This window comes from Pteronotus mesoamericanus, unplaced genomic scaffold, assembly GCF_021234165.1.
Source record: "Pteronotus mesoamericanus isolate MK-2021 breed Mesoamerican mustached bat unplaced genomic scaffold, CSHL_Meso_final contig_84, whole genome shotgun sequence".
NCBI lineage: Eukaryota > Metazoa > Chordata > Mammalia > Chiroptera > Mormoopidae > Pteronotus > Pteronotus mesoamericanus.
Window position 1 is genome coordinate 5105118 of NW_026555267.1, and position 22958 is coordinate 5128075.

The window sequence follows — 22958 nt, forward strand, 5'->3', positions numbered from 1 at the left end:
GATATTGAATGAGCCATGGGTTTCTATGAAAAAAGAAAATGTATGTGGCATAAATGTATGGAAACTTCCATTTCTTTGTGTAAGCAGTGGAAAAGAATGCTTTGGGCATAAGAAAAATAGTCCTAAGAATAGCTAAAGGACTTGGATTCATGAAAATTTGGGTTTGACAAGTTTTGTCTGAAAAGCTGGGTGATTTCCTCTGGTGCGCCACCTTCTGGCAAGTTAGCGGTATGACATGGTGGGAATGCTCCCCCCTTGGGTGCAGGGTGGGTTTCCTTACGAACTTGGGGGTACCAGCTACTGACATCCATAGGGGCTGTTTCGTCCATTGGTTCTCAGCCTTGGCCTTAAATGAGAATCATTAGTGGATTCTTTTTCTTTTTCTTTTTCTTTTGGAAAAAATACTGCAAAATATTTAATAACAAAAGCAATAGAGGATTATTTTAAAGTAATGTCAGAACTGTACAAGTGTACCACTTGAGTGCCTATATCCCATTTGCAGATTTAACTATTAAGAGTTTCTTGGATACTCTTCCAGATGTTGTCTTTGTATTTGTAAGCATATATATGTTTATAAAAATGTACAGTTCTGACTTTATGTTACAATTATTATATATATATATAAGTGGGCATATAGGAATATGGAAATATATGAATATTCACTCTATATAATGTTATGCAACTTGCCTTGTTTACATAATATCTTTCAGATATGTTTTCATATTAATACATATAGATCCACTAGCTACATGAAATCCTATTGTCTGGATAATTTATTTAACAAGTACCATTAGCTTGTTTTCCCCCTTGGATGCCATTCTTTGCATATTTGTGTGGCATATCTAAAGTTTAAATTCCTAGATGTGGCATTCCTAGATGCGGGTTCAAAGTGAATAGGCTCTCCAAGAATTGTACTAGTTCAAACCTCCACCAAGTGTGGGAGAAGGCTCTTTATTCTTCTATTAAACAAACAAAAATTTAAAAAAACAAAACAAAACAAAAAAGCAGAGCCCAGGCCCCATTTTCAGAGCCTCTGATGGCCCTGGAAGAGGTGCTGAACACCTTGTATTGTTAAAAAGCTCCACAAATGGATTGGTCCCTAACCAGGCTGGAACGTCTGGCCTCAGAAGGAGGGGTAACATTAAGAGACAGCACTTCTGAATCAGGATGTCTTGGCCATGTCCTCTCAGATCCAAATAGCAAGACTTTCCCTTAACGTGGTCGACTGGGAGAAATGGAGCTCTCTTTTTTTCTGAAGTTTATGTTAAACTGGAGATCTTTATTTAGACAGACATAAACATCACCTGAGTCTGTACTTACTAAACTAATGTGGGTGGGATTAAAGCTCTTGAGAGCCAGAGAAGTAACACTAGGTACAGTTTGGTACTTTTCTGTAATTGTTTCATAATAATCCATTTCTTCTACTAGGCAGTTCAGAAAGAATTACTTAGTTTCTTTGGGTGTTGCCCAGGATTCTGTTAGAAGCAAGTCCAGTTTCTGGATATTTGAAGCCAGTGCTGCTCTATCTTATTTCAGGATGAAAAGCCCCCAGGCTGGTTCACAGCTTGCCAGCTTGCCCACTAAATGCCTCCTTCGTGAGCCTCAGTAGAGTGAGAGAGAGCCGGGGGGAGGAAATGGACTTTTCTTCTCCAGAAGGCCCGTTCTGAGCGTCATCCATCTTAAGGATTTATTTTGGTAGTTCATCTTCTTCACGACCTGTTTCAGAAGAAGTTCTCTGGCCCTCAGGCCTTTGATCCCTTCCCTCGCAGCCACGCCTTGCCGTCCTCTTCCATCTGCCTCTGTCTACTGAGCTGCTGCCAAGGACAGTGTCCCTAACTGTGAGCCCAGGCAACGCCTTCCCTTCCTCCCCCAAACTCTCCCCACCAACCTGAAGATCATGTGTCTTCATCTAACAGCACGTTTTTCCTTTTCTCCCCTCCCCTTCCCTCCCTTCCCCTCCTCTTCCCTTCCCTTTTTGAGGAAACTGACTTCTGCCCCCTCCCAGCTGCCATTTGCCAGGCATGTCTTTACAGCTGGTCTTCCTACCAAGCAGCTCCCTCCCCAGATCAGGGCAGACTGCCTCCCATTGAGGAGTTCTGTGTTAGGAAATCTGAGCTGACTGGGACAGGGCTTTGTCAACACATCGCAAAGAGAAAGGATTTCACAGGTGTCGGGATGTCCTTGGTCCACTGAAGGGTGGCAGCGGGTGGTGGGATTTCCCGCCTCGTGCATGGTCCTGTGGGCACTGGCTTCAGAGGCTAGAGGAGAAGGTGTGCCGCCCAGTGAGGATCCCGCATTAGTGCTCAGCAGTGACTTAGTGTCTGGCTGCTGTTTACCCAAGAGGCACCCGGACCTCCCCTCGTGCCTGTGAAACACAGAAGCAGGTTCCTGTCCCAGGCGGATCTCTCCTTCGACAACACGAGGCAGGAGCCAGATGGGTGGAGCTTGGCTAACCTTAGCGCAAGCTGGAAAACTTCAACTTTCCCAAAACGATACATTTCTAAGAAATTGTCTGGTCTAGAGTATTATTCTAGCATGTGTAAGGGAACTGTGTGACTATAGGCTGGCTTATAAGTATGGGTGAAAATTTACCTCCATCTCCCTCTTTCCCCCACTGACAGGGTAAGAACTAGGTTTAAGAAACTCCTCCAACTTTATTCCTGGTTCTAAATCAGTGACTGGAGGTTTTTCTCCTATGTGGGGCTTGAATCTATCTGAGGAAACCTGAGTGTGCGCCTTTCCCCACGTCTTGGCTTGAATCTGAATGTAGAAATCAGATGCATGCCCACTGAGTGTGAATCCAGATTATAGACTGCTGTAGACTGCACATGTGACCCTGCAGCCTTCCCTTTCTCTCTGCCTACATGACTGATGGCCAAGCTGCCACTCCTTTCTAATGTAATTCCTCCCGCGATACCTCATCCCAGAGGTACAGGCCGGGCAGGCGGTCCTGGCCTCACGTTAATGAATACTTACAGGAAGCTCGAGTGCCCAGCAGCAGCTGCGAAGGCTGCAGTATTAGGACATCACTCACCTCGCCCCAGATGAGACACTGGGGGCACCAAATCCATTTTCTGTGGTTACCAGCTGACTTCATGGAATTAAGTTCATTTTCCCCCCAGGATCTGTATCCCTGACTTAGCACAACCCCCACCCCCACCCCAGGCAGCTCCTATTGCCTAGCAACGCTTATTTAGTAACCTTTCAGAATTATCATTAACTAATACGGAGAAAATGTCCCTATTTTGCATTATTCACACAGCCTATTGTACAGACAACCCCAATTGCAGGTGATCGAACGCATCTCTCCAGGCATTTTCCCCAACCACCCTCCCCACCTCCACCACCCATGCACCCCAAACATTCACTCGCCAGATGAAGAAAAAAATAAAATAAAATAAAAGAATGTCTTGGTGCAATAGACAGCAAAAGGAAATACCTCTGTGAGGTTGGGTTGCTCAACCTATCAAGAGGCCCTTGCAGACACACTTCACAAAATACTCCCGCAGAGAATGGAAAGTAGGCAATGGACGTCCTGAGAAGCACCCAAGAACCCCAGGTTCTTGCATGTGTAGAAGCCAGGTGAGTGTTGCTGGAAGGAAATTGTTGGACACTAGCCATTGGCATGAATTGTACTGGTGGACCTGTGTGGGTGGAGGTGAAATGTAGGAAGAAAGTTAGGGCTTTGGAGTTACGCTTGATTCGAGCTTACTCTTCCAACTGTTTTCCCTTGACCAAGTTGCTTCATCAGTCTAGTTGCATGTTTTCTCATTCGTTTTGTGGAGTTAACAATGCAGCTGCTTGCCAAGGAGGCCCTGGGGCTGCCTGTGAGGGTTTCACAGTGGAACTGGGAGCACCGTCGCTGTGGTCCATCCCACTCCACCAGCTCGGCCCAGAACTAGTTTACCTCCTGCCTTGCTGGCCTCTTTGAAGTATCCTCCAGGGGTGCCCTTCTCCTGCCTCCCTGCAAGGGGTCAGGGTTCCCAGGGCCTTTTCTTTGGTTTCCTCCTGGCTCTGTATTCTCTCCTGGTGGGGGTTGGGGGCAGTCTTGAGATATTCTGTATCGCTAGCTAGGATTTCTCTTCAGAAGCCTAGAATCATGTTCTAGGCTTCTGAGAGCCCCATCCTTCAGCCTCTTCCTCCGGGGTCCAGAGGTCCCCCGGACTCGAGGGGTCGCCAGCCTTGCTGCGTTTTCCTCCACGTGTGTTCACGCCCCAGTATCCCCCCTTCGGTGCATGTTACCGCCACTTTAACAGCTGTCCCAGCCACAAACCTGAAAGTTTCTCTTGGTTTCTCCTTCTCTTTCTCCAATAGTGCATCAGCTAAAACTCCTATTGAACCCACCTCCTTAATAACTCTTGACCCTGCCCAGTCCTCTGCCGAGGATGCGGGGTAAACGCTCATCACTCCACTCCCCCCTCCGCCCCTCCTCCACTGGGTTGCCGTAGCTATATTTCATCAACTGCTCCCGTCCCCTTGAGGGGAAGATCTGAATATCTGAAGTCCTTCTTTGGCCACACCTATTGCTACCCCTTCCCTTGTCATCAGAGCTGCAGCTACACCAGGTTGCAGTTCCCTGGAGGGCTCCTGAGCTTTCTCGCCCCTTCAGCTTTCACATATCCTCAGTCACCTCTTACCCTTTACCTGTCTGGCCAATTTCACAACTCTGCCAACGTGCCATCTTCCTCTGCAAAGCATTTGCTGAGTCCCTACACACCCTCCAAGGATCTGGATTGGTCATCAACCTTTGAGCTCCAGCCTTTGACTCCCTGGGCAAAGCTGTCTCCTAGCTTTTGGCACCTGCATTCTGGCAATCTGTTGCCTCACCTGTTTCTGCCAGACTGTATACTCCCAGGGGCTGGATTTTATTTATATATTCTGAGAGTCTAGTCCAAAGGAGAAGCTCAGTAAGTGTTTAAAAATGAGTTTTAGTCAACAAGCCTTTAGTAATAATCTTCCTATGCAAGACATTGGGAAGGCCTTTGCCTGAGAAGATTTCCCATCTAGTTTGAGGAGAGATATTGCTTAAAAGTTATAGAGTCACTTAAATCTGATAAAAACTTCTGGGCAGGCATAGGCTGAGTGCAATATGCTGTTGATATTAAGTGTCAGGGGAGCCTGAAGTTGTGGTCAACACTGGGACAGCCAGGAGGAGGAAGGCTCGACTCAGACTCAATGGATGGCAGGCCTGACAGAGGCAGAGGGGACAGGAGGCAGGAGTGAGTGTCCGGGAAGCACGGCAGGCCAGCTGGGCTTGAGTGGAGAGTCCAAGGCGGGAGTGCAGGTTCTTGACCACCAGGCAAAGGGTTTGGACTGGGAAGCAGTAGGAAGCCACTGGCCACCTTTGACTGTGGTAGAGATGTTCGAGAAAGAGTCACCTCGTGGCTGCGTCGGCAGGCAGAATTGCAGGTGGCAGAGAGACCGCTTAGGAGGTACTGCAGTTGTCCAAGTCTTTAGCGGATTGGCCTGCCCTTGGCCTACGACAAGGAGCTGAACCGCAAAGAAAAACCTGCACCGAACTTCCGGGAAAACATGTCTCTAGGGCTGGAATGAGCCTTTGCCCTCATCCCAGACTTTCCTCCTCTTATTTCATGGGTGGTCACACTGAGACAGGGAATCTCACCAAGTCCCCAGAACCGACAGGGTCTTTGGCTCCTGACCCGTGGTCCCTTTCTCCATCCTGCATGAGAAGTGTGTGGTTAACCGGCCGAATGGAGACATGGTTCCCAGGCATTAGGAGCCCTGGGGGAGAGGCCGAGGGTCACTGGGAGATGGGAGGACGCGTGTGGCCCAGCGATGACAGTGAGACTGGAGGCAGTGACCAGCAGCCGCGTCCAGAGCCGGGTGGGACACCTCGTGAACTTTGGTGTGAGCGAGCGACAGAGCGCGCTGGCCAGGAGCCAAGGCAAGGCGGCTTTGGGAGAGCATGCTTGCGTACCGGCGGGCAGCTGGAGGCTCACACAGGAAAGCATTTTTGTGGATCTCCTCGCGAAACCGCACCACCACAGACACACCTGAACCCTATTCATGCCCCTCCGGAAGCGCGAGCTTTAAAACAATCCTGTTTTTCTTCCTATGTTTGTTTGGCTTGGTTTGGGGGGCGCTGGGGAGAGGAGGAAGGGTGTTGCTCAGGCGGAGTGCGGCCTGTTTGTTTGCCGCTGGGTCCTGGGCTCTCGGTGGACGTCAGCAGCCTGTCACTTACCCAGTCTCCTGCCTCACTCTCTCCTCTGAACTCAAACAGAAAGTTAGCGTCGCCCAGAGGAGGAGCGTCAGTTTAAGAATTCCCGTGGCAGCGCTTTAAAAACTGCAGGTTTCGAATGGCAAGGCCTGCGCATTTTCACCAGCCCAGACAGTCAGAGACCCCGAGGGTCTAGGTGGTGCTGATGCAAGGGCTGCACGTTGTCATCAAAAAATGGAAAGTGCCTCTGAAAATAGACTCCAGGAATCGAGGAGCTTGTTTCCCTGCTTGATAAGAAGGCACCCCGTCCTGGGGGTACTTAGGTAAATCGCTTCGTGGCTCAGTTTCTCCACAGGCCAAAGGTGCCCCTTGACCCCACTTCTCAGCGGCGTCGGAGGGCAGAGTGAGGCAGTGGACATGCAGCGCACAGTCCACCTGCGTCCAGATGCAGTGCACAAACGAAAGCAGGAGCCCTTGTCACTGCTTCCCTGTGGCGGTGCTGGTACCAACACCAGGCGCGCCTTAGGGGCTCTGAGGAGGGGCTCAGGGGAACGCACGTTGGACTTCAGCCTCCGCTTTATGCTCTGCAAAGGTCTCCTGTTGGTTGGCCTCGAGCATGTGGAGTCGCAGGGAGGCTTGAAATGGTCATTGGCTATCACACCCACTGTCACCATGGCAGCCCGGGGAGGAGGGATTGCGCCTCCACTCTTTAGAAGGAAAGCTGAAGCACAAAATAATACGAGGATTTTGAGCCAGTCGGCAGCTGGGTGGGACTTAACCTCCTGACTCCCAGGCCGTCCCCTCACCACGCATTCCCTGCAAGTACCAGGAGGCCTGCGTTCTCCCACGGGAGTTCCATAACTGCGGGATGGAGAGGGAGCTGGGGGGACGTGTGTGTGTGTGTGTGTGTGTGTGTGTGTGTGTGTGAGAGAGAGAGAGAGAGAGAGAGAGAGAGAGAGAGAGAGAGAGAGAGAAGGACAATGCTCTTTGTTTTCCATTCACGACCCCCCTTGCCCATTACAGGGGCCCAGTGTTCCAAGATCTGAAATATACCTCCCACAGGCTGAGGTCTCGGGCACTGTGAGTTCATTTCTGGCCGCCCTGTTACTTCTCTGTACCCTGAGGTGCTGTGACAGCTGTGGGGAGAGGCTTCCAGCACAGGGGGTGGAGGGTGCTCTGTCTCAGGGGCGGCAGGGAGAAGGCCAGTAGGCCGGCGGGTGCTCTGACCACTAGCCGGAGCTTCTGTCTGCTGTCTTCCCCTTAACTAGTTCTGTGAGTCTGTAGTTAGAAGCTCCTCTGGTCTCACCTCGCAGTCAGTTCAAGGAGGTGGGTTTCTTGCCGACACCCTTGGCCAGAAGCGTGATGATAAACACTCTTGGAATGAGAGGCCTTGTTAATCCAGTCCCAGCTCCTGCCAAGTTAGTAGCTGCTGAGTCAAGTCCGGGCATTTTGGGTACTGATGCCCAATCCCAGGGCAAAGTGCTTGTCCTGGATTCACGGGGTCACATGTGGTGACATCCCACAGGCTTCACTTGGGCTGCAGGTAGAGGAAAGTGGGAGCTGGGGGAGTGTGTGAAAGGGAGGCGAGGACCCCACATCTGCTGAGCGGCCCTCCCACGTGCTGCCCATCCTGTCTGGCCCCAGGAGGGGACTATTATTTCCCCATTTGACAAACAAGGGGACAAGACCCTGAGGGCTGGAGTGACGGGCCCTGGACCACAGAGCTATTTAGGGGCACAGCCACGAGGAGTTCAAGTCGGTCTACACTTTTCTGATGACCTGCGCTGTCTCACAGGACAGGTCAAAGTGGAGGGACGAAGGCCGGAGCAGAACCGCCTTTCTTTACCCAAAACAGACCAAGCATTAATTGGTATACTGATCACTTAAGGGTATGGATACAAAATGTGCCTCCCTCATGAAACGTCCTTGGAAGGCAACTTCATATCCGCAGGAGGGACCATTAGGCTCTCTGCCAGCAACCCTTGCCCTTCCCCTGATGCGGCATGGTCTCAGGCGCCCCAGGAGCCCCCTAAAGATGCCAGCGAGTGAGACGTAGCATTGACAGGAAGGCTGGCCTGGTGGTCAGCAGAGGCGGTGTCAAATGCAGACGTGCCCCTGGCACGGCCCCCCGTCAGGAGGACCGAGGTAATGGGGGCAGGGCAAGGAGGAGAAGGGAGAGATGCAATGGAGTGGCTGGTTGCCCATAACTTCCTGGGGGCTCTTGTCCATGACTGGGGGCCATTCCTGCCTTTTGGGGGGACCATCTGCTGCCCACGCACACGGTGGTCTAGAGAGAAGGGACCTGCAGGGCCTCCTTTCTTTCCCTACCACCCCTTTGAGGGATGGGAAGTAGATTAGAAAGAGTATGAGCTATGGGTCAATTGGACTTGAGGCTGAACCGCACTTGACTCTCCAGCTTTCTAGCTGCGTGATTCTGTGCAGGGCCTTTTATCTCTCTGCCCCACCCTCATTCCCTCATGCATGAAATGTGGGACCCGGCGCCCCCCCTTTGTAATGTGGGCTGATGGTTCAGTGGCGTGGCATATGTTAGGCCCCTCTCCCAGGCCCTGACGCAGGACTCGCTCAGGCAGCACCAAGTCCGTCGCTTTCCCCGGGAGCGTTTGCGTGATTAAGAGCTCGAGCTGCAGAGTCAGGACGACTGCAGAGCAGTCGCTGCTTTGTCTCCTGGCTGGGCCGCCCTGGGCAAAGGAGCGTTTCTGAACTTGTCTTAAACTGTCTGTTTCTGTCCTTTTATCTCCACATCTGGGAAATAGGGATACTAATAACTCCACCTCCATACAGCTGTTGTGAGGATTAAATGAGGTAATACACGGGAAGAGCCGGCAGACGGCAGGGCTCCACCCAGCTACCTGCGGACACAACTAGCAGTGATGACTGAGCAGGCCCGGGAGGCTGGCCCGCCCGCCCACCGGACTTCATTTCACTCGCCCACTCAGACCCCCTTCCTACTGTTTGCATAATGAATTGAGCCGGCTTTATTGTTTTACCCAAGCTTCTGTTGACAGCCTGTTACTGTGTGGAGAGAGTTGTTGGAAAAGAGCCGCTGAGATCAAAGCCATCTTTACAGCAGGCCTTTCAGTGAGTTTGTCCTGGAATTAGGGACAGCGCTCACTGGGTGCCTTGTCTGAAGTGGGCACAAAGGAAGAGTGTGTGGGATTTGTTTTTGCCTTAAAGTCAGCGTATCAGCTGTGTGAGGCTTAGGACACTTGAGAAATATAAGTCATGACAGATTCCCAGCTCTGGGAATCTTTCTAATTTAGTCGTTAGCTAAGACTTTTCTTTCTCATCCTTTTTCTTTCTCTTCATTTCTCCTTTATGTCCTTTTTCCTTCCACATTCTCTTTCCTCCTTCCTCACTCCTGCCTTCATTTCTTCTTTCTTTCTTGTAGTCCTTCAGTTTCTTAATTCCTCTTTTTCTCTCTTCCTTTTCTTCTTTCACCCCATTATTCTTTCTCTCTGGTCTCTTCTTCCTTGCCTTCCTCCTTTTCCTCTCTAGGTCTTCTCTCAGAATGTTATGTGTAAAGTAAGCAAAGACCATTTTTTGAAAATAGTGTTTTTTCTTCTGATTTTAAAGTAAAAGATACTTATTATACACAATTTGCAAAATATAATCAGTAAAAAGAAAAATTGTCCCTATTTCTGAAAATTGCCCTTGTTAGGATCTGGGAGTGTTTATTTTTGGTTACTCCATAGTTTATGCTGAGGCCCTGCTCCATGCCGTTCTGTCTGGAAGCTGGGATGCCGCAGCAGGTGAGACAAGGTCCCCGTTCTGGGCAGAAGGAGGTGATCAGCAAACATCAAACACAAAAGGTAATTTGGGGTGGAGCTAAAGCTAGTGTAGTAAAGAAAATGAAAGAGGACGGTAGAGGAAAGTCAGAGGCTCAAAGGAGATGGCTTTTGAGCTGGTGTCTAGATAATGGGAAAGGACCAGGCAGGCCGAGAACAGGAGAAGAATGTTTGAGGTAGACGGCTGGGTGGGGTTGTGCTCGGGTGTGTGAGGCGGCAGCGCGGCTGGGCCCGCTGAGTGAGGAGGAGCTTGGCTGTAACCGCGCGAGGCAGCGGTGAGGCTTTGGAGGGTTTGGGCCTGGCGGAGTGACCTGTGTGGGCTTGCACTTTCAGAGCGCCTGCCATTGGCTGGGTACAGATGCGTCTCCAGGACAGGAGTAGAAGGAGTGGGAGCAGTTCGGAGGACGTGGCAGTAGGTGAGGGAAGAGACTGCTGGCTTGGACCAGAAGGCGTAGTCTGCTTATCGGATTTTTTTAAAGTGTCTGTAATCAGCAGTAGCCGTAGTTTGTGTTTGTGTTTATATATAGATAATTTATCGGGTGCTTTCCAAGTACTGTGGATTATGCTAAGCATTTTATTTTTATATACATTACCTCATTCATTTCTCACACAACCTGTGAAGGAGCCATAGCCATCTCAAGTTGCAAACGAAGAAACTAGAACCCAGAGAGGTAGATAAAAACAAACAAACAAAAACCCCAACAACAAAAGAGGGAAGAAAATCATTAATAGTCCCTGTTCCTTAAAACAGACCTTATTAAGAAATGGGTTCTATTTCTCTCTGGTCCTTTAATCGCAAATGCACGTGGCAGAATCAGAATTCCAACCCAAGTCTGACTCACTTCACAGCCTAACCACTACCCTGTACATTTAAAAAGGTGGTGATGATGTCCATGTTATTGCATAACCATCTCTCCCATACACAGTAGCTCAGCTTGTACATAAATCATCCATGGCCATGATAAAGTTCACCAAACAGTCACAGCTACTCAGTAGCATACATGAATGAGGGTTTATTTGTTCATGCCTCTGAGATTGTTAGGGCTTGGTCAGGCGGCTGTGCTGAACTTGGCCGGGCTCACACGTCTAGGGAGCAGATGCTATAGGCTGACCTAGACACGCCTGCCCCGCATGTCTCTCATCCCTCCAGTAGGCTAGACTGAGCATGTTTATGGTGCTAGAGAGGGGAAGTAGGAACGTGCAGAGCCTCTTTGGGCCCAGTCTTAAAACCAGCACATTCACATCTGCCACTTTCTGTTGGCCAGTGCAAGTCACAGGGTGAACCCAGATCCAAGAAGTGGAGAAATAGACTGTCTCTAAAACTGCGAAGTCACATGGAACAGAACATGTGTAGATGAGAGCTTTGGCCGTTAACGCATGACTGCCTTTGCAGAGTATTTATTGGACAAGATAACAGGTTCCGACCATTGGAATAGAGGTTGGCTAATCATCCTCAGAGCCCAGGAAACCCATACCTTAAGGATATACTTGTAAGATTTCTATTTAATCTCTGTACATATTGTGAGCACTCTTTATGGGCCCTGTAGTGTTCCTACAGTCTTGTGAGTTAATTGGCTCCCTGTAACGTAAGGGATTCTTAGAAGCAGGGATGTTTTGTTGAAAGTAGGCTGTGAGCCCAGATGGTAGGTATTTTCTTTCTGAAAGCAGTGGGTGCAAAGAGGGTAAATGGTTCTATTTCGCACTCAAATTATGACTCCCTGGGGTCCAGGAGGTCATGATAAGCAAACAGACCCCAAACTAGTTATGGGAGAAAGATTTTGAATCAAGATCTAGGACTGAACTTTGGATCATAAGGAATTTCACACATCAGTTCTAATAGAGAACCCTTTGGCCAAAACCAAATCACTGTCTCTTTTCTCAGCCTTTTTTATAGGGAATAATGTTCGTCAGTTAGCTAATGCTCATCACTGAGAACACCGGAATATGGTGTCTATCTGGCATTACTCTTGCAAATTTAATGCTTTATTTATTTAACTACCTGAATGAGGAGCATGCCAGAAAGGTTGGAGGTGTTGCAATTAACTTTGAGGGTTAAATAGTAAATGCAACTATAATTTATTATTTTAATGCAGCCATATATAAAATAAACCATTGATTTGAGAAGAGATAAGGCCACAGATTGCTGCTGTTCCCATTCATTGATGATGTCTAGCTAATCAGTTAATTGAACATGAGATATTAAATTCCTGTTAAACTATGTAAGAATAAATGGTAGTGGGAAAATACAATAAAAAATAAATATTTAAAAACATATGTAAGATTAATAAACATTCTAGATTTAAGTATATTATTTGGAGGTTTAGTCATGCCTAATCTATGATAGAAGTAGAGACCAACTTTGGGTTTAAAGGTAACTTCTAATCTCCTTTCAGATTTAAGTACTTTGTTCTACCCTTTCCTCCAGAAATCCTCCTTGGCCCTCTTAGAAAGGACTTTCATCAGTAAGTTTTAGAGCCTTCATCATGGAGTTGATCTGGCTCACTCTGGTTCTTTCAAAGAAAGCCCTGGATAAATACCAAGCTCGGACTTAACAAATGCAGGAGAAAACCACATAATTATCTCAACAGTTTCTAAAAAGGCATTTGAGGAAATTTAATACATCATTTCTTACTAAAAAAAAAACAAGAAAGAAACAAACAAACAAAACAAAAACAAAAGACCTCAGTATAATAGGGCGAGAGGGTGGAAACTGCCTTAGCATCTCAGACTGCACCTGCTGGGATTCTAGAACAAACCTCCACACTTAGGGTGGGAAGAGTCACAGCCATTTCCATTCAAGTCCGGGGCAAGCAGAGCTCTCCGGTCTCACCCCCTTTCCTCCCCAGCGGCAGGGCCTCCCTGACACAGTGAGGGGTTTTTTTAAGTAGGAATTATGGACATTGAAAGAAAGCAACAGCTGTCACTAGAGGCAGAAGATAAGGTTATTTACCTAGAAAACTAAGAGAAGTAAAAAAAATGTTAGAACTGTTAAAACTCATAAGAGGGTGAAGTGGCTGGATAAAAAGAAAAAAAAAAGTCAGCATTTTAAAACCAGTAGCTTCCTGCATGCCAGCAGTAACCACTGAGGAAGTGTGACAGGGGAAATTAGACTAGGAATAACTGCAAAACATTTAAGGGATAAACTTGGCAAAAAAATGTGAAAATTAAAATGAAGAAAACTATGACTTCACTGCTAGATAGAAGAAAAAGACCAAAAACTAAAAAGTAAAAATGGAGCATATGCCCTGGGTACATACAATATTTTAAAGATATTGATAAAGATAAAGATAAAGATAAAGATAACATCCTTAAATTAACCTACTATGGCTTTCATACAATCTTCATTCAAAAATCCCAATAATCATTTTAAGTATAACTTAATAAAACATATTCTGAAATTCACTAGAAGAGTGTAAAAATACCAAAGAAAATTTTCTAAAGTGAACAATGGATGGGAGGACAGAACTTGCCTTATCAAATATCAAACCTTACTGATAGAGTACATTAAAGCATTTGGAAAGCATTAAGTACAGACCCTTGCTTATACTGTATACAAAAATAAATTCTTTTTTTTTTCTTTCTCAAAATTGCTGTGGCTATTCGGGGTCATTTATGGTTCCATATAAATTTTTGAAATGTCTGTTCTATTTCTGTGAAATATGTCATTGGTATTTTAAGAGGGATTGCGTTGAATCTATAAATTGCTTTGGGTAGTATGAACATTTTGTTGATATTAATTCTTCCAGTCCATGAACACGGTATATGCTTCCATTTGTTTCTGTCTTCCTTAATTTCTTTCTTCAATGTTGTATAGTTTTCTGCATACAGGTCTTTTACCTCCTTGGTTAAATTTATTCCTAGGTACTTTATTTTTCTTCTTGCTATATCAAATGGTATTTTTTTTCCTGATTTCTTCTTCTATTTCATTGCTGGTGTACAAAAATGCCTTTGATTTCTGAATATTGACTTTGTATCCCACTGGTTTGCCAAATTCACTTATTAGGTTGAATAGTTTTTTGATGGAGTCTATAGGGTTTTCTATGTACACTATCATGTCATCTGCAAACAATGACAGTTTTATTTCCTTCTTTCCTATTTGGACACCTTTTATTTCCTTTTCTTGTCTGACTGCTGTGACTAGGACTTCCAATACTATGTTGAATGGAAGTGGTGAAAGCGGACATCCTTGTTGTGTTCCCGATCTTAGTGGGAAAGCTTTTAGTTTTTGCCCATTGAGTATGATGTTGGCTGTAGGTTTTTCATATATGGCCTTTATTTACGTTGAGGAATGTCCCATTATTCCCATTTTGCTGAGTGTTTGATCATAAATGGGTGCTGTACCTTATCGAACAAAAATAAGTTCTAGGTGACCCAAAGTGTTAAAAATATATTGGGTTGACCAAAAACTTCCTTTGGTTTTTAATATAAGATGGCTCTACTAGCACTGAGTTGTCTTTAACTCATTCAAAGCAATTTTGTTAGATTGTGTTGTGAAAGCTGTCATATCAGCATGCATTTTTTTAAAAAAACATCAAAATTGGTAAATTTTTTTTGTATAGCCACTTTAGTATTGAAGATGGAAGAAAATGCTTAACACTTTTGGCATACTATGCTTTATGATTTCAAGAAAGGGAAAAATACAACTAAAATGCAAAAAAAAGATGTGTGCAGTGTACAGAGAAGCTGCTGTGACTGACTGAACGTGTCAAAAGTGGTTTGCGAAGTTTTGTGCTGGAGATTTCTCGCTGGATGATGCTCCGTGGTCATACAGACCAATTGAAGTCGATAGCAATCAAGTCAAGAGATTAATTAAGAATAAGCAATGTTATACCACGCAGAAGACAGCTGACATACTCAAAATATCCAAGTCAATAACGTCATTGGTGAAAATGAAACATGTATCTTTTATTTTATGGAAAAAAGTAAACAGACTTTTTGGCCAGCCCAATAAATCAATTATATAATTGTGTTAGAGAAAAGTATAGAGTAATATACATATACACACACATATGTATACATGCATGTATTTATAACTTGGGGTTAGAGAAGCTATGAAAGTTAGAGCCATAAGATTTCAAGATATTACTACAGTACTATGTAAGGTCTTGCCAGTACTGAAAAACTTTGTAAACAAAGTTAAAAAACAAACAAGAGCCTAGGAGGAAATATTTTCTGTAGATAAAAACGATGAAAGGATTATATTCATAATATGTAAAGGGTTCTTACAAATAAATAAGCAATAAAACCTCTTTTAAAAAAGGGAGGGCAAGAAGTATGAAGAGACAACACACAGGAGAAGAAATAAATCCCCAATAAATATGTGAGATGTTCAGCCTCACTAGTAATGAGCAAAATGCAAATTAAAACAATAGTGATATTTGTGTATATCACTTGGGAACATTTTAAAAATTAATATTTAATTTTGAGAAAATGCAGTCTCATAAATGTTGGTACAAGTGTGAATAGATATGACAGTTTAACAGTGCATTTAGAAATATAAAACATGCTTGCCTTTTGCATGAGGAGTTTCACTTCTTGGAGTCTTTTCTACAAAAATGCTCACATACCTAAAAATCCGTCAGTTGGGGAATGATTAGGTTAATACTACTAAACCTTTAAAAAGAACAAAATAGTTCTATGTACACTAACATGGGAAATTGTACGTGGTATATTGAAAAATTATTTAAGATATATGGGTGGCCACATCCTGTATGTGTAAAAACAAAGGTTTGAAAGGTTCACACGAGGCGTTAAGGGTGCTCACCTGTCCAAAGGGCAGCAAGATGGATTGGGGGCAAGAGAGGGGATGACTTCTTGACACATTTCTGTATTTGTATTTTGCAATGAATACCTTGGGTATTTTTTTAAATTATGTAATGCTGTATTTTTAAATTGAAAATTCTTACAGGTTTACGAATCCACAGAAGATTGAGCAGAACAGTAAAGACCCTCCTCCCCATTACCCAATGACACTAGACATTTTGGAATAAAGGAGGAAAAATGAGTCCAACACAGTTAACTCAGTAGAAAATGTAGCTAGCCCGCACTGCATGAGAGGGGCATTGGGTAGAAGGCGGACTGGGCTATGTTCCTCACGTCCTCTACCATTGGCTGTTGGACCTTGGCGAAGCCATTGACCTCATCTGGGGTCCAGATAGCGTTTCTCCATTCTGCAGGTAGGGCTGACCTTCTCCCATTGGAAAAAAGGACTGGAGAGGAAGGATGTTGAGGAAGGTTCTGCCTAAATGGGAAGTATTATTGTTAGAATGTCCTTGAATGAACGACAGAGCCCTGAGTCTCAAAGGGCCGCCATTAAATGAGGAATGCTCTTTGCAGCAGCTGAGCTCTGATATAGGCACCACGCTGAGGGGTGGGGCGGGGATAAAGTAGATAAAACATGGAAGCCCGTCATGCCTGGTAGAGGAGGAAGTGTTGTGTGTGTGTGTGTGTGTACATAAAACAAATTTATAAAGCAATAAAGGACAAGATTTTAATATTTTTTATATAGCGTAACAAACAGAATACTGAAGTACTAAGGAGAAAATTGAAGTAACTTGGAGCAATTAGCTTTAGGAAATATTAATTGGAGATGTTTCCAGAGGGTAGGAGAAGCATGCATGTGCCTGTGTGCGTGCGTGCGTGCGTGTGTGGCAGGGGTAGAGTGTTGGTTGGAGAGATGGGGCGCTGGGTGGCTTTGTTATTAAGTTCAAAGAGAATTTCCAAAGGGAAAATAAAACCCCCATTTGCCTCAGATATGGTTCATTTTCTGAGGCAGTGTCAACAGGCACAAGATCAAATCCAGCTTGCCACCATCCAGTACAGAGCTCAGCAGTCTCTAGAAGCTGGAGCCGAGCTGCAGCTTGGCTAATGAGAAATCTCCGTCCTCTGCCAGTGGCTTTGGGGCCTGTCTCTTCCTCTTTGGCAAACTAGAGACAAAGAGAGCTCAAAGCAGAACGGAGACCTAAGAGGTCACCAGAACATTTCATTTTGTAAGCTCCCCACCAGGCCTTTCCAGAAAGCGGACGAGCCTGGTTTCACAGTTTAGCTGGAATGTGAGCCAGTGGCTTTGTGCTTCAGCCTGGGGCGGGTTTTAATGGAAGCTACAGGACACACCCGCTGTCCAGACATTGGCACTGAGGAGCAGGAGCCGATGGGCCAAACAAAGCCGAGCTCTGTCCTCGCATTCATCCTCTGGGTGCAAAAGGAGAAACTGAAAAATTCAGGTGAGACTTGAAGTTAGGATTCAGAGCCCTCCACATAAACAGTGTGGTCTGTTATTAAGATCACTTTAATGAGTAAGACACATTAGGAAACTCAGTAAACCTGTTGTTCCATGGATGTTTGTGCTTTTCCGTGGTTTAGCTTATAGACCCTCAGGTGGAAGTGAGATCATCTCCATTATGTCCTTTGTAACGTGTTAAATATTCCTGAAGCCTACCTCTCATCATTGTCCCCACTGCCAGTCTTCAGGCAGGCATGGGTTATCCAGCAGCCTGGCAGCTGGTCTCCCACACCCAGCCTTGCCCACTTTGGTCCCTTCCTCATGCCGCCTGAGTCTTCTTCCCAAACCTCAGCTCCGCTTGTCACTCCAGCGCTCAGCATCCTTCACTGACGTCAGCTCACGGCCTTGTATAACACCCCGTGCCCACTTTCCTGATTACATTCCTTGCACCTACACCTCGCCCCCACCCCAGTCCCCTCTTGTGCTCTGATTCAGTGCTGCAGACACCAAGACTACTTGTGGTTCCTCAAACATGCAGCCTTCTGTCTTGTACTTGTGCCTGGATTACCTTTTTTGGCTAATTACCGTTTGTCTCAAGATGTAGCTACATACACCAAGTGCCATCTCTAGGAAATGTTCCCTAACCTGTTCTGTGTATGTCCTGCTCCTCACACTCTGGAAGCATGTGAGGTTTACGTCCATCCGGGCACCCTCACTGTATGCTCACTGGCTAGTCATTGGTCTGATTCCCTGACTTGCCTAGAAAGCACCTTGAAAGTAACAGTCATGTATTTCTAGGCATTGCACCTTGCATAGTGCCTGGCATATAGCTGGTACTCCAGGAAAGTCTTACAGAAATGAATGAACTCAAGTATATTTAAATTTAGTCTGTGACCACGTGTTTGTGGGTCTTCATTGTGCCTGATCGGAGTAAAGTCATACCCAGCCTTGCTGTGTTCTCAAGAACTTGGTGAGGATAAATAATATCAATGATGTTAGAGTCAGATATGAGTAATGGGAAGACTCTCATCACTCACCCAGGAGCATCACCAAGTCATTCCCCAGGTTGCTGATGAATTCAAACTCCTGTGTTGTTCCAGGTCAGCTGTTGCCAGCAAACCGCAATACACCGAGCCCCATCGATCCTGACACCATCCAGGTCCCAGTGGGTTATGAGCCAGACCCGGCAGACCTTGCCCTCTCCAGCATCCCTGGTCAGGAAATGTTTGACCCTCGCAAACGCAAGTTCTCTGAGGAAGAACTGAAACCGCAGCCCATGATTAAGAAAGCTCGCAAAGTCTTCATCCCTGATGACCTGAAGGTAAATTGGAACTGGTAATCAGGCTGTGGTTGCACACAGAGTGGGAGGACCAAGTGGCACATTACAAGGGTGACCCAGGAAGATCCCACACGCTAATGAGCAAAGGACGCTTGATTTCTGGTCCTAGGCCTTAGCAAGTTGCTTCCTCTATGGGTGTCTTCTGAAGCACGCCTTTCATGTCTTGGTAACAGGCAGAACTAAGCAGGAGCAACTAAGTGTAGGAGTGAGTTGCAGCCCATGAAGGAGGCAAACTTCCTTTCAAGGTTGGAAAGAGACAATTATTCGGGAAGGGCATGTTGACCTCTTAGCCTTCCAATGGAAATTCCCTTTGGGAATTTATCAATAATTAATTGCTGCCATTTCCCTGAAGGCCACAGGAATAGCAGCGGGACACAGGGCCTCTCTCCACATTGCCCATCTTGGATGACCAGGCTGGATCCCCTGACACTATTTATATATAATGTTCACTCTGTTCTGAAGATAATGGTCACTTGAGTATCCCAACAAAAGGTTAATTCCAGGTTGGTTTTTCTCTGCTGTCTTGAAGGGCCACATTATTTATAAAGGAAAATAGAATTATCTTAGGAAGTCAGATGCAACTTAAAATTACTCTGACACATTTAATGAAGGGAATTGTTTCCAAAATGATGCCATGTCCACTAATATTAAATTAGAACCACTTCGGTGAGCTATTGCGTATAATTTTCTGTGTTTATGCCTCTTCCCAATCATATGGACAATAAAGACGGGATATATACATTCAAGGAACTGGAGCCGGGCATAATTAGCTCCTTCCTCATCTCTGACCCCCATTTCTCAGACTTAAATGTGGTTCAGAAGGCAAGTTGCCCCCGGGCGGGGAGATGGGGTTTGGGACGCTGTCCTGGGACTGAGTTAGACTAGTCCCCTCTGCTTTCCCTGTCTAGAAGGAGCACTGGGGGCAGTGAGAGAAGTATCCAGCAGACTTGAATTACTGCTCTTGTCTATATACCTGAGATTACCTTGAGTGACCCAGAATTGTCCCATGCTGGGGCTGAAAAGGTCCTCAGAGACTCATTAGACCAAGTTACGCTTTTGCAGCTGTAGAACTGGAGAAGCAGAAAGGTGAAATAAGGTGAACACTGCTAACTGCTAGGTAGAGTAAGACCTAGCCTGGTCCCCAAGGCTTCTAGCTTCCAGAAAGGTCACTATAGCAGGGGCTCTTGTCTGACAAACCTGCAGCTGTCACCCTGCGACTCATAAGAGGAAAGTGCTCAGTAAAACACCAGAAAACCTAGAGCCTTCAGGGAATTGATGGTTAGCCTATGACGGGGTGTGAAGGGGATACCGTAGGACTAGGTCCTGGGTGACCAGGTATCTTCTTTCAACGGGATGGTGTTTCTCACCTTGTGTTCCTGGCCACCCCATTCTGTTGTATGTTAGAGCTCATCTCGTATACCAAATCGGGGAGCACATGCAGCATGGGTTTTCTTCGGAATGGAGGGTAGCGTGAAAGGATGCTGCAGAGTAACAGATGTAACTTCCGACCAGACCTTCATGGGGTCTCCAAATTTCCAAGTTCAAAGCAAAGAGCCAGCATACTCAATAACCAAGATAACCTTGGCAACAAAGAGACTGCACGAGCCTGTACTGGGATTATGTGTGTTACTACTGTCGTGGTCTGGCCTGACCTTTGCACACAGCCCCTCCTCCTGCCACGTGTCCTCGGATTTCTTCAGTTGGGAGTGAAGCCTCAGGTCACAGGCCACAGGCCATGAACTTGTGTGAAGCAAGAAGCAGAGCTGTAACGTATTTCTCCGTCCAGCAGAGAGCCCAGCGCCGGGGATGGTGGGAGAGGTGTCTGTGGTCCCCAGCAGTGGATGAGCAAACCTGTTGAGTGAAGTGGGCTTCCCCACAGTGGCCTGAACTTCTTGCCTTGACCCATTCACTGGGACAGCATGCATCCCCTGGGAGAGTTAAGCGATGGCATACTGGGATTCCTAGCTGAGAATCAGCTTAATTGCTTTGATGTCGTAATGCTTTTCAATGTCCATTCATTCACTTGACAAATATTTTTTAAATGCTAGTGTGTGCCAAGCCCTATATCAGAGGCTGGAGATTCCAAGGTGAGCCAGTACTGACATTATTGCTTACCCTCCAGGAACTGCTAGTCCAGTGAGAAAAAGGGATATTGTCCTGTTAGAAGAAAGCTGGCAGGGGGAGGAGGCATCAAATACGAGCCCCTCAGGAAGATGATGGGACAGGACCAAGGGGGTCCTTGCTGGGTGGGTTACCCAGGCAACCACATGGCGTCTGCACCTAGGAGGCAGAGGAGAAGGGACGGGGATGCAGTGCCACATTTATCAGCCCACTCAGTAACCTGCTTTCCCCTCCCCAACTGTTCTGTGATACGAAGGGTAGCAACCTGGGTTTTCTAGGCCAGAACAGTCCTTCCATCTGTCCTGCTTCTGTGTCCTCTGCTCCCTCTGTTCCCACCTCCCCATTCCTCACCTTTCATAACTCATCTGCATGTGTCAACAGGTGAGGCTGGAAAAGGTAACACCTTAGAGGTGAGAAGAGCTCTAAGAGACAGAGACTTTGGTTGGTCATTCCTCTGCAGTCCGCTGGCGACTCCCTGGTCCCCAGGGCCTGGTCACAAACCATCAAGTCCGTGGCCTGCACCCTGTCTGTCCCCCCCACCACGCCCACAGCTTCTGCAGTCTCCCAGGGGCTGGTTCTCGTCCTTCGTCACCTCCCGAGCTCCTGCTCCCCTGGGTACAAGCCCTGATGCATCGTAAGTCAGCTGCTCTTTCGAATGCCCTTGGAAGCCACACTCCCAGGAGCATTCAGGAGCCTGGTGGGCTTGCTGACCAAGTGACGCAAACAACCCCCATTAGAACTGGAGGCCTCACTTGGGCCCACTCAGCCCTGGGAAGTCCTGCCCTCCCCCCAGCTCTCCCCAGCCTCTCTCATCCCTTTCCTCCAGGGCCCCCCCCCCCCCCCCCCCCCCCCAGTTCCCTTTTGGAAGCACAGATAACAAATCCCACCAAGAGCCATTGCACACTTGCCCCAAGCCGCCTCCTCTCTGAGAAGAGTTCTGGTACCAACTATTGTGAAGATCATTTTTTCTCACCTTGTTACATATTATTATGAAACGTATAGAAGGCTCAAAGTGTTTTGTAAATAACAGTCCCGGCGTGTGAACAGCAGGCACAAGGCGCCTGCACATGCTTTCTGTCTGACACTTCCTGTCTTTGTGCAGGGCACATGTTTGCTGGGGGCAGTGAGCAGGTGTGGGGAGGGGACCACTGACCTTGGACCTGGCTTGCAGCCTTGGCCCCAACCCATGTGACCTTCTCCAGTGCCAGCTGCCCCTTGGAATCCTGGGGGAGGGTAAGAGCTGGCCCTACCCACTTGTTCAGGGTGGCATGTAACTGCAGGTATTAGGCTTGCTAGGACCCAGGTATTTGCTCTTGCAAGTTGTTGGAAGCAAGGGGGCGGTGGCAAAATTCACCAGATGGCACCACAGATCAATCAGAAAGGTCTAAAAGGTTTGCGTTTCTTAGTCTTCCCAGGACCGGTTTCCTTTTCTTTGGCAGGGAGAGCAGCGATCGGGGGGGAGGGGGAGAAGGGATTGCTCTCTTGTTGACCACAGTTAAACATTACTCAGACTAATGAAGGCCTAGAGAATAGTTAAACAGGAAATTAGAGTAAATGCTTTAAATGCTAGCTACCAGCTTGAGTACATTGATCAGCGACAGGTGGAAGTTTATTCCTTAAATCTCTGTTTTTAATCACCAAAGTGTACGTGCTCATTACGTAATATTCTAGTAGTTAAGAAGGACATAAAATACCAAGTTAAAGATGCTACCCCTCTCCTTGGATCCCCCGGCTAAAGGCGCCATTTTATAGCACGGCATGAATCCTTCTAGGCCTCTTTCCATGAACACGCAGTATTATAATTTCTTTAACTGTCATGGGATGAGGCCATACATATTTATCTACAGAACACCGTTGTTTCCACCCACATGGTGGTGCATCATGAACATCCTTCTGGTTCAACTGGATCATTATTTTTGACAGCTGCAGAGTAGTCTCCATCACAATGTAGTTATTAAGTCTCTTACCGGTAATTACGTTTTTAAATTTTTTGAATTATTTTTCTTTAATCCTCACTCGAGGATATGTTTACTGATTAGAGAGGGAGAGAGAGACATTGATGTGAGAGAGAAACACCGATTGTTTCCCTCCTCTACACACCCCAACCAGGGATTGAACCTGCCACCTTTCGGTGTACGGACAACATTCTAATCAACGGAGCCACCCAGTCAGGGCAGGTTCCTCCCCACCCCCCGCCGTTTTCTTTTTATTGCAACCAGTGCTGTGGTAAAAATGTGCCTGCATCTGTGCTTGATTGCTATAGGTTGAGTTCTTAGAAGTGGGGTTGCTAGA

At 46.6% G+C, this 22958-nt stretch overlaps 1 protein-coding gene across 2 annotated transcripts in view; it reads left to right on the plus strand.

The window, feature by feature from the left end:
• HLF (HLF transcription factor, PAR bZIP family member) overlaps positions 1-22958 on the plus strand; it is a 53805-nt gene that overhangs the window by 25944 nt on the left and 4903 nt on the right. For both annotated transcript variants that reach the window (XM_054585434.1, XM_054585435.1), the window contains exon 3: positions 18307-18527. In XM_054585434.1, coding sequence (XP_054441409.1) covers positions 18307-18527 — 221 coding nt within the window. The remainder of the gene's footprint in view (positions 1-18306; positions 18528-22958) is intronic.